This window comes from Pteropus vampyrus, unplaced genomic scaffold, assembly GCF_000151845.1.
Source record: "Pteropus vampyrus isolate Shadow unplaced genomic scaffold, Pvam_2.0 Scaffold1390, whole genome shotgun sequence".
Classification (NCBI taxonomy): Eukaryota; Metazoa; Chordata; class Mammalia; order Chiroptera; family Pteropodidae; genus Pteropus; species Pteropus vampyrus.
In genome coordinates this window covers 163,911-175,352 of record NW_011890171.1, presented here as the reverse complement: position 1 = coordinate 175,352, position 11,442 = coordinate 163,911, and the positions used below count along the sequence as shown (strand labels likewise).

General features: G+C 54.2%; 1 protein-coding gene across 1 annotated transcript; it reads left to right on the top strand.

Annotated features, from left to right (window-relative positions):
* The first annotated feature begins 2,080 nt into the window (after positions 1–2,080).
* Positions 2,081–6,561, top strand: LOC105310188 (heparan-sulfate 6-O-sulfotransferase 1). Its single transcript, XM_023526608.1, has 2 exons — positions 2,081–2,181; positions 3,127–6,561. Exons 1-2 carry the CDS (start codon positions 2,081–2,083, stop codon positions 3,977–3,979), a joined length of 954 nt encoding a protein of 317 aa, XP_023382376.1. The 3' UTR covers positions 3,980–6,561.
* The last annotated feature ends 4,881 nt before the right edge of the window (positions 6,562–11,442 follow it).

Here is an 11,442-nt window from a genome sequence, read left to right as displayed (position 1 = left end):
ACCATCTCTGGGCTATGAACAAAGGAATCTGGAAAACAGGTGGCCTGCCCCCTCAGGCAGGGCTCCCCTCAGTCCTGGCTCTCCAGGCCCCGGCTGTAGGTCACTGGGTGACCTTTACTCTCTGAGCTGACATCCATACAACAGCCATGGGCTTCTGGGAAGTCCAGCTTGGCCTCCTCAGGGCCTTCAGGCACCACATTGGGACTGGTTAGCATTCTTTCTCCAGTGCACTGGGATCTGTGAGGGTCCTGGGACAGCTGGGGCTCTGCCAAGTCCACCCCTCATGGGGTGGTGGCAAGTGCTGACTCAGGGCCTCAGGCTGAAGCAACTGCAGAAAGACTGCAAACTGCTGGCACAGATGCCAGGGAGGGAGCTCTACTGTACATGCTATTTTCTTGCCCTCAGGTCACCTTTGGGACCAAGTTGAGCCCCACATGGCCTTGGCCAGGGTTTGTCACTTGACATATCACACTCTGGTTTTCTGTGTCCAGGAGAAACTGCCACATTTGCCTCTTTCTGTGGGGGAAGTCTTTGTAGCCCAGCTTTCCTGTGGAGCCTGAGGGCAGAGTGCAGGACCCAGCTGGGCATGGCAGTGGACACGGTATGTGCCATCAGGTTGCACTTGGAGCTTGTTTATGCATATGTTTCTAGGTAGTTCCTGTGTCTATTGCTGTGTCTGCCTGTCTGTCTTGGCCTTCTTAGAAGCGGTTGTGGTGGTCAGGATTTATAAAGATCTTATAGTTGGTCTGTAGGAAGTTGACCCTTAGATGAATTGACCTCCCTGGTCCTGGCCACATTTAAGAGCTTTCTGTGGCCAGAGGCCACCAAACCAGGCTCTGTCCCCCCCACCCAACCCCCAGCGTTGAAGCCACTGAAGGCCTCTAGGCAGCTGCTTAACCTATTGGGACTTGGTGACCTCCACTGGAGGCTGAAGGTGCTGTGTGAGGTGACCACCCTGAGACACTTCCTCAGTCTTGTCCCCAGAGAGGCACTATGGCCCTGCTTAGTGCACACACAGAAGCCAGCTCCCTGCCTGCTCACTCCCTACCCCAGGGTGAGCTGAGAAGTCACTGTCAAGTCACCACTGTGACAGAGGCCCCAGAAGGAGCCATGTCTGCAGCATGAGGCTTCCCTAGGAGGTGGCACTGGCTAAGGTCTAGAGGATGAGCCAAAGTCAGCAGATGAAATAGAAAGAGAAGAGGACACTGCCATGCAGAGGCCCTAGGGTATCTCCAGGAGCCAGCGAGAGGGCTGAGGGGAGGTCCCAGTAGTCACAGGGTGGTTGGGAGGGCACAAGTGGACCTTTGTTCTTCTCTCAAGGATGGCAAGAGCCAGTGAGGTATGCAGGTGTGTTCCATGGGAGCCGAGGGTTCAGATATGGGCCACAAGCTACCCCGTCTGGAGGGGCTGCTGCAGAGGCCAGGAGCAAGTAGTCACTGCCAGGGCTGGGGTGCAGCATATGGGGAGGATGCTTCTAGAGTAGATGAGGGTCCATCAGGCTCACCCCTTGACCTAGCCCAGACAGCAGCTGGGAAAGTAGAGCCAGGACCTGAGGTGGAGAGTGCAGGTTTCAGGGTGGAAAATCAAAGGTGGAAAAACTTAGGCTTCAGGGTGGGGTCAGGAGTCAAGATACTGTACATCTTGATCTTTACTCCCTGCTAAGAAAGAAGTTCTGACTCCCTCCCCCAGCCTTCAGAGGGCCCTCATCCCCTGGGGTGCCCTCTGTCCAGACCCTGTCCCCACTGTCTGCTGGAGCCTCTCAATGATAGGGCCTAGGTCTGCCTTGCCCAGCCCCGAGTGGCACAGTGCCAGCCCTAGGTGCCACAGGGACTAGACTGTCCAGTGACTGACAGCTGCCCTGTCTCTTTCTCAGCAATCTGCACATAGCAGTACCAGCCTTCCCATCTGTCCCCTAGAGCCATCAGCTAGTGGCCTCTCCTGCCTGGGCCCTCCTGGGGGGCCCCGAGCCCCTTAAAGGAGGTGCTTTAGAACTGCTACCCCTGTGGTTTTCTGGATGTGCACCCTTTAGGCTGGAGTGATCTCCATTGGTACCCCGCAACCTTTGCCCTTGCCCGTTACCATGCCCAATCCACAGGTTCCCCTTATCCCTGGTCAGTTCAGGGCAATGCCTACAGACCACTTAAAGTACTTCGTGCCCCTGAGGCTCTCCCAGAGGGCAGTGTAAGGGATGGTAGATCTTATTGGGCAGTGTGGGTATACTTCTATGTTGCCATCTGGGTCGTGCTGGGGATGGGGGTGGTCCAACCTGGATCTTCTCTCCCCAAGAGTGGTGTGTGGGGCCAAGTGGGCTCCTGCTGCCCACTCTCAAAGACATGCTAGGCTGGCCTGGCACCAACCCCTCCATGTACAGTCAGCCAGCCCTGCCAGCCCTGGAGGAGGGGCCTCCAAGAATAGCTGCCAGCCCCCCACCCAGGGTGGACCCACATACACCAGGCCTGTCAAAAGAACATCTGACAGGCACCCCATGGCTCATGGTGTCCCTGGTGCCATGCGGCCAGGCAGCATACCCTGCAGGGCTGTGAATCAGAGCCTGTCACGAGAGTGGGAAAGGGCCAGAGCCTCCCTGAGTCATTTCTTCCATGGTACAGTCACTCCCTTATGTACAGTACAGTGGAAAGGTGGCATTTTGGGAGGTGCTTGGCTCTGGGGAACTGGAACAGTTCTTGGGAGACAGTACAAGTTGCAAATGATAGCTCACTAGGGGTCCTGGGCTGAGAGTCTGTGGTGCCCCTACCCTGCCGGGCCTTGCTGGAGACTGGGGTGCGGTGTGCCCTGGAGGAGGCCACTGAGTGCCTTATGCTAAGTGGCCCCTTGGGCAATCCTGAGCCTGCCGCTGAACAGCTCTTTAAGTCACTGGTTCTAGGTGGCATGGCCTCTGAGGCCATCCTGCTTCACCCCCAGCACAGCAAAGCCAGGTACAAGGTATGAGCAGGCAGGAAGGCATGCCTGGGGCTCAGGGGAAAGCCCCCAGAGGAGACCTTGGACTTTTGGGAGGGCACTGAGGCTGGGCACTGCAGGGTGCTGAGATGATCATACTGTAGCCATGATGGTGGTTGGGTTTCTCATTCAGAAGTAGCCATTTTGATCTCAAAATCACAGGTGAAGTCACTTGTCTAGGGTACCACAGTGTAGACCCCAAGCAGTTAGACTTGGGATTCCAGCCCCTTCCTTCCTTCCTCCCACAAGGATCCCTGCACATGCCAACCGCCCTGCACCCTCACCTTACCCCATCTCCCCGTCTCATTGCAGGAAGTTCTACTACATCACCCTGCTGCGAGACCCTGTGTCGCGCTACCTGAGTGAGTGGCGGCACGTGCAGCGGGGGGCCACATGGAAAACATCTCTGCACATGTGTGATGGGCGCACGCCCACACCTGAGGAGCTGCCGCCGTGCTATGAGGGCACAGACTGGTCAGGCTGCACACTGCAGGAGTTCATGGACTGCCCCTACAACCTAGCCAACAACCGCCAGGTGCGCATGCTGGCTGACCTGAGCCTGGTGGGCTGCTACAACCTGTCCTTCATTCCCGAGGGCAAGCGGGCCCAGCTGCTGCTGGAGAGCGCCAAGAAGAATCTGCGGGGCATGGCCTTCTTCGGGCTGACAGAGTTCCAGCGCAAGACGCAGTACCTGTTTGAGCGGACGTTCAACCTCAAGTTCATCCGACCCTTCATGCAGTACAACAGCACAAGAGCAGGTGGTGTGGAGGTAGATGAGGACACTATTCGGCATATCGAGGAGCTCAACGACCTGGACATGCAGCTCTATGACTACGCCAAGGACCTCTTCCAGCAGCGCTACCAGTACAAGCGGCAGCTGGAGCGCAGGGAGCAGCGCCTCAAGAGCCGTGAGGAGCGCCTGCTGCACCGCACCAAAGAGGTGCTGCCTCGGGAGGACACTGAGGAGCCGGGCCGGGTGCCCACTGAGGACTACATGAGCCACATCATCGAGAAGTGGTAGTGGCAGCCCTATGGGGAAGGCCCCTCAGAGGCAGTCAGGAAAGGGCAGGTGAAGGCATACAGACCAGCACACATAGGCCCACCTAGAACTCATGGGAAGAGAGTCCTAGATCCGCTCAGCAGAGAGTAGAGGCATCCTGAACAAAGACCAGGGAGTAGGAAGTGGTGGCCCGCTGGGGTAGGTTCTCACTATTTCTCCCAGGCTGGAGGTCTGAGAAGCCAACTTGTACTGCCCCCTGGCTCAGATGAAAGCGTACTTGAAAGACGCCCCAGTCAAGCCTGCACAGACCAGGGGCAGGTGGTGTTCCTCTTCTGTACGCCCCCATCTCACTGTCACAACAGCCCAGAGTTCAAAGACAAGAAAAAGACAGTAGAGCTGAGTGGGGAATGGCTCTGCCAGACCAGGAATGTATCCCTCTCCCACTATGCACATATCCGCTCACCCCCAGGCCCCCCCCCCAACCCCGCACAGGCCAATGGGGTTCCCCAGGCTCAGGCCATCAGCGGCCTCTCAGCAACCCCTGGCCCCCTTGCCCCAGGCCTTTATGAAGCCCCCTCCTTGGGGGCATGGGCAGCCATTTGAGGTATTGTCAGGAATGGAGCCCCATGCTTACCCGTCTTCAGTGTCGGGGGCCATTCATCGTGTGAAGCCAGGAAGACTCTAGTCCAGCCATTGGGAAGCCCCCTTCCCTCTCTGGCTTCCTGCTTTGCTTCAGGAGATCAGAACCCCTTCCGTCCCATTTTCCACAGTCCTCAGACTGAGGAGCCTGTGGAGAGATGGTAACCCCTGGGACTTGTTAGTAGAATGCCCCTGCCCCAAGCCCATCGCTTGGACATTTATTCAGGGCTCATACTCCACTGCTCCCACCACCCCATGAATAAAAGTCCAATTAAGTCTCTTGGTGGGAAGACGGCAGACCACAGCTGCTGCCAATGAGCCATACCTCTGGGCTGTGGCGCTTCTGGATGGCCAGGGAAGGGGACACAGGCTTTCAGGTTCTCAGCTCAGATTGGATTGGAAGAAATGGCTCTGGGCAGCTTCCTGGCACCTAGATTCACAGCCTTCCCCTTCCCAGGGCTCTCTCTGAATTTCCCTGCCTCAACCCCCACACCCCACAAGCAGGTAAAGCCCTGTTTCCAGCAGCCCTGGAGGTTGGAGAAGCCATATTCCATATCTGTTGTAGACACTTTCCCCATACAGTCTCCTGTACTAAAGGAGGCCAGGCTAGTATCTCATCTGGGCATGCCCTCCCCAAATGAGGCCCAAGACTTGGGTTCTGGGGAGCTGAATGTGAGCCCTACATTGAGGTGGATGGGTACCCCATCTCTCCAGAACAGGAAGCACATGTGCCTGGAGGCCACAGGCCTGCTTCAAGGAGAGCAGTGAGGGCCATGGGCCACCTGGTGAGGGGGCTGGCAAAGACAGCAGCCTCACAGGCAGATCCAGCCAGTGGGGTTCCCTGCCCCAGGTCCCTCTGCCACCCCAGCTGTCCCACCAGGTGGTGAGGAGCTAGGGGAGCAAGGGACCTTCCATAGCTCAGGAAAAGCTAAGTTGTGTCCAGTGAGGTAACTGTGGGAGGAAGCAGCTTTAGTCTGTGCTAGTCTGGCATAAAGGCCCCACCCTACAGCTTCCTACACTGGCCACTTCATCTCATAGTCCAAGGGCAGAGAAGTCAGCAGGCCAGAGTGGGCACATCATGCTGGAGAGGCAAGAACCCAGGTGATTTAATGGCTCTGTTAAAGGGAAGTGAAGAACAGCGTGGGGGCAGGGGGCATCTACTCAGATGCTCAGCATCTGGGGCAGGCGTGCCCTAGGGTGTTCACAAGAGCTCTGGGGGCTTGTGGGCTCCCATCAGAAGGTTGGTCACCTCAAGGGCATAAGTGGAGAGCTCAGGTCCTTTCTTCCTGAGGCCTGGTTCAAGACATCTCCTTGCGGCCTGGTTCCTGCGTATGCAGGCCTATGCATTGGATCTGTTCTGTACATATTGGGATGTTTTGACTTACGGCCCTTTATCCCAGTTCACACAGAAACACGGGTCTCCCAGTTTCTTTGCTGCATCTAGAAAGCAGTAGTCCTCAGGCCAGCACCCAGGCTGAGGTGCCCCACTGGTCCTACCGGTCTCCAGTCTGACAGCTCCACTTAGACCACCTGCTTTGGGGTCAAGGTTCCTTGTGCCTACAGCATCTCCTCTGATGAACTCCAGAGACGGGACAGGGCAGCCCTACCCAGGGGCTCTTCCCAGGGCTGAGAGGACAAGCAAACACACAGTGAGAGAACCACTCACTCCCCACACAGGCCTGCAGTGTCCTCTCCTGGAGGAGGAAGCAGGGATGACAGAATTGCCTAAGCAGTGAGTCTGTGAACTTTCTGGGAACTGGAAGTGTTTAACTTGAACCCAGGAGCATTTAAAGCTTTATTTATTTATAGCTTCTTCTTAAAAAAAAAAAAAAATGTTGAGAAGAAATTTTTTTGGTTATTCAAACAAAAAATGAGTTGATGGAAAAGCAAGTCATAATCATCTAATCGTTTTTTGTCTAGGGCAAGAGTGAATGTTAGCAGATGAAATAAACCCTGAAAAAGAACTATGGCGTGCTGTGGTCTGTGCTGACATAGTAGTCCACCCAGCATTGTGTGGCAGGGGCGTCCTCATTTGGTTTTAAAAATGAGCATCTGCGAGCACAGGACTCGGTGCAGAAGCAGAGAGACTTCCCTCAGGTGCAGGTATCCCAGTGAAGGAGAAGTTAACACATTTTGTGAAGGTAAAATATAATTATCATTGCTACAAAGTATAACTTATTAAGTATTAACTGCAGTACTTGAAAAAAACCCAGCTGAAAGGGTGAGAGAAATGCAAACGTCATGTGCTTGCTTTCTTAGTGACCTCTTTCCCTCAACTTTTAAGAGGTTCAGACCTCAAGGTCTCCTCCCCCTTCCCGGAATATCTAGAATTCACTTAGGAGAAAGAATTACGAGGAGAGGCCAGGTATCTGAGGTTTCCAAACTACTCTGCCTACAGAGAAGGCGATAGGCAGGCCCCCCCAAGCAAATGAAGGGCAGAAACCCAGGAGGCAGTGGTCACAGCCAGTACTCACAAAGTCCCAGCTCCTGGTCAGCTGCTGTGTCACTCTTACATGGGACAGACATGGCTGCCCCTTAAACCCTACTCTCCGGTCCAAATCCAGATAGTACTCTTGACTATCTGGTCCCTAAGGGAACATCCCTTTGTAATAACAAAGCAGTCTTCCAAGCGGGGAGCAGAGGCAGATCCCAAGAGGAACCCCAGTGTAGAGAAACCTGCTCAGAGACCACTCCAGGAACATTTCATTTGAAGCCCTCACCCTGCTCCTCCCTCAGGAATCCATGATGGAAGTGCCCTCCACCTTCGGAGGTCTCCAGCTCTGCAGGGCCAGTGTGTGATCAGACAGGGGCGATACCAGTCCTGAGAACACCTCCCTCCAAGGTAGCGGTTTTCATTCTCCTATCTGTATTAAGTGGAAGGCCACTCTCAGGTGTCCTGAGCCTGAAACCCAGGAAGCTCTCATTCCTGGCCTGGCTCCTACACCCCTGCACTTGGTGTAGCCTCCCCTGTGTCATCCCAGCCTGTTGCCCGCCCCGCCTTCCCACATGGCCCTCTGGCCTCTCACTGTTGAGCAAGCCTGCTTGCTCCTTGGGTCTCTGGGTTCAGGCAGTACCCCTATCCCTGTGTCCTACCCCCAGCTCCGCTTGCTCACCCCTCATATCTAAAATTTCAGGTATGACCAGCAGTTGCCATTTCCTGGCATGGGCCTGCTACCTACATGCTTTCCCTGGAGCCTCACTCCCAAAACCTTGGGGCCAGTGCTTGTCCTCACATGGTGCTCTGTATCTAGTTCGCTTCTCTTCCTGTGGGAAATAGTCCTGCTCTGCCCCACCTGGGTGTGATCCCCTCTGCTATGGCGCAGAGAGGAGTTGGTCCTCTAGCCTTTGTGCTTCCATCCCAGAGCACTCGGCTCCCTGGGGGACGTTGGCCAACCCCAAGGAGAGGGAAGCCCATAGTCCCCTCCAGAGGCATGTACCTGGTCTCAGTGACCTCCAAAACCAGGAGGCCTCAGGAGGCACTGCATATTTTGATGTTGTGGAGACCCTTTGCCCAGCACCCTTTCTGGTTGACCAGGTCCACTCCCCACAATCTTCTGCCCCAGTGAACCAGGGTGGAACACCCAGCCCCCTTGACAAGACCTGGCTTAGAGAGAGCTTCACCTCACGGTCCAAGGAGCCCATTGCTATAGGGATCCGGGTGTTGGCTCCCCTCCATGCTACAGCCAGAGAAACCTCTCAGTACAGCTTTGTTGTCAGATCAGGGTTTGGATTTCAGGCCCAGGTGGAGCGTACCTCATGCTATGCCTTCTTTTCTGTTTCCAGCCCTGCCACAGACAAGCTGCTGGGAGAGGGCTTGTTGAAAGAAGAGTCTTGGCCCTCCCCATGACCAGCTCAGTCACATCCACCGTGCTACCCCCTGGTAAAGCAGAGCCATGTAGGTCCCAGCCTCTCCTATGGGCACACCTAAGCACTATCCTCTTTTTCCCATTTTTCCCCTCAAAAGACCTTGACAACTTTATAGGTACCTCCTCTGCCATCTATCCCCCAACTATCCCCACCTGGTCAGCACCATCTTGTTTCCTGCCCTTAGGAGTTGGGAGGGTCACCCACCCTGCCTTCTTTCCTGCCCAATGAGTACAGAAGACCCTCCTGGCTCCACACCAGCTGGGCCTCCCTGCTCATTCCCAGCCCGGTCCACTCAGGCCTGAGGCCTTTTCAGCTGGGGCCTCAGGCTTCAGGTAGGATCTGGGTTCCTGGGCAGGCCCAGCAAAGGGGTTTGAATTTACACAGCCCCAACCTAGACTTGCTTCAAAACATGCCCTTTTTAAAGGAACTGCTCTCATCCTGACTTTGTTTCCATTCCCTCTGAAGTGTGATTTTTTAAAATTCATTCAACTTAACAGTCTCTCCTGGTAAGAACCAGCATGTTAGGAGTTCCCCTGTCTCCTCCTTGTGGCATCGGTGCCCAGAGGACACTCTTATCCTCCAGTGATGGGTAGCAAGATGCTCCACGCATGGCCCCTTCTGCTGTCCCCTGCCACCATGTCAAGAAGGCCATCAGACCTAGCCAAGACCACATGCCTTTGTCCTCCACTGCAGATTGTACAGGCAGGCAGGACTCAGCATCACCCTCTTGGCTTGGTTGAGACACAGAGATCCCCCCAGGGGCCAGTCTGTCCTCTCTGTTGCTCTGCTGACTGGTCCCACCTCAGCTCTCTTGGCCCTGCTGCCCCTCTCTCCAGCCCCTCCCCTTGACACAAATTCCTCCCCCGCACACAGGTGTGGGGTTCTTAATGATCTACCAGACAGCTCCTTCCCCCACCCACCCACCAGCCATGGGAGGCCTGCTTTCTGTCTAAATTTGCCACACTCCCATTGCCATGCCACTGCACTGACCCATCCTGCAGCCAAGCCAGTGTTGTCCCTCTCTGCTTCTTTCTTAGCCCACCACAGTTTACAAGGCTTGTCAAAAGCCACAGCATGGAGCACTGAGGCCCATGGTGCCTCCCACTCATATCTGCCTGAGGGCCCCCCGCCACCCCAGTGCCCCTGCAAGCTTCTCACTATCCCCTCTGATGGGCCTATTATTACCATTTCCGTCCTCATGCCCTGCTCTGTGACTCATCGAAACCCTGGGATTTCTCTGAAAGGAAGCCTAGGGACTATGGGAAACACTGCTTTCTCAAACAAAAGCCAAGCATTCAAGATGTGACCTCTTCAAGACTTAAGGGAGCCAGCCTGGCTCCTCGAGTCTCAGCTGGCTGGCAGTGCTTCTTTGTTCTGGATGGTGCCACCCTTCCCCAGAAGCTTCGAGGCTGGATCCAGGGCCTCATGAGCTCCAAACAGTCTTGTTTTCAAGGTGCTGAACATGAGATCTTAATGCTTCACAGGGCCATCTCCAGGGAGGCGCCCGCGGTATGACAACCGCATACACTAGGGGTGCTTGCTCTAAGGGGCCCTGGGCTCTGGCAAGAAGGGCTTCCAGGGGAATTAGGTTTCCAGCTTGAATAACACATTTTTAGGAAGCAGCTTAAAGCACTGTCCAACCTTGTGCTTCAGAGCATGTTGAGAGGTACTGCACAGGACGTGGCCTGGAGTCTGCCCGTCCTCAGCTGGTACTCCATGCCGGAACTAATTTTCCCACTTCAAAGGATTTAAAACTCAACATCACAGCAAAGCCTGTTAGTTGTCCCTTGATATTTGTCTTCCCCCACTTCCACAAATCAATGAGAACACAGCCAGCCAGGGTCACAACTACACTTCCCAGCCCCTCACGATGAAATGTGGCTACACCACTGAACTTTGGCCAACAGTGTGCAAGAGGAGATGACACTTGCAAATTCAGGAAAGAATCCTGCAAGAGAAGCAGTGGGAGCCTCTTCCTCCCATTCTCCTACCTAATAGTTAGAATGAGGATGTGAGGGCCGGAGGTCAAGCAGCTATATTGAACCATGAAGTAAAAGCCTTGTGTTGAGGATGGTAGAGCAACAAGATAAATCGCTGGTGATTATGGAACCACCTGAACAGCTTTGGGCTGCCTACCCGAACACTTTATTCATTTAAGGGAGAAGCAAATATGTACCTTAGTTAAGCCACTGCTGTTTGGAGTTTCTGTCTCTCTCAACTAAACCCAAGCTTATCAGTGACAGGCCACATGGTGCAGCCACTGGAGATGGTATTCCTGCAAAGGGAACACAACTGGAGGCTGCAGCCCAATTGACACTTCCATTCCGCCAACTGCTAGGGATGTTCAGCTTCAAGACTGCCCACCTGCTTCTGCTGGCGTCATACACACATGGACATGTGACGATGCAGAATGGAAAGGGGTTTTTTTCTATATACTCTTTTGTGCCTTTTGAATTTTGAAATGTGAATGAACTGCCTATTCAAACATAGATGGCTGAAAATAAAAACAAAAGCAAAATGGGAAATAAATGCTAAATTCATGACAGTGATTTTCTCAGAATTCTAAGAGCAGGGAGAGGGTGGGACTCAGGCTGGAGTAACATTTTACATGTTATAGCTAAACAACAAGGCAAAAAGAAGAATAACAACTGTCATTTCTGGGTGGTGAATCCATGAGGGTTCATCATGTTATTCTTTGTACTCCTCTGTGTGGTTTTATGTTTCTCAAAATTAAAAGCCTGCATGTGAGGCAGTGTAGAAGCTCAGGCTACAAACCAGGCTTTAGGCTCCTAAACAAGAAGGGACCCAGCCAGACAGCCAGGCCCAAGAACTCCCAGGCTGAGATGTGGGGCAGAGGGACATCTTCGCCTCACATTCTTCTAAGCATTCATTTTGTGTCATTTCGCTGGTTGAAACCTAGAGTAATAATGCCGTTCCCCAGTATGGGCCCGGCCACTCTCACACAGTCATTGTCCCTG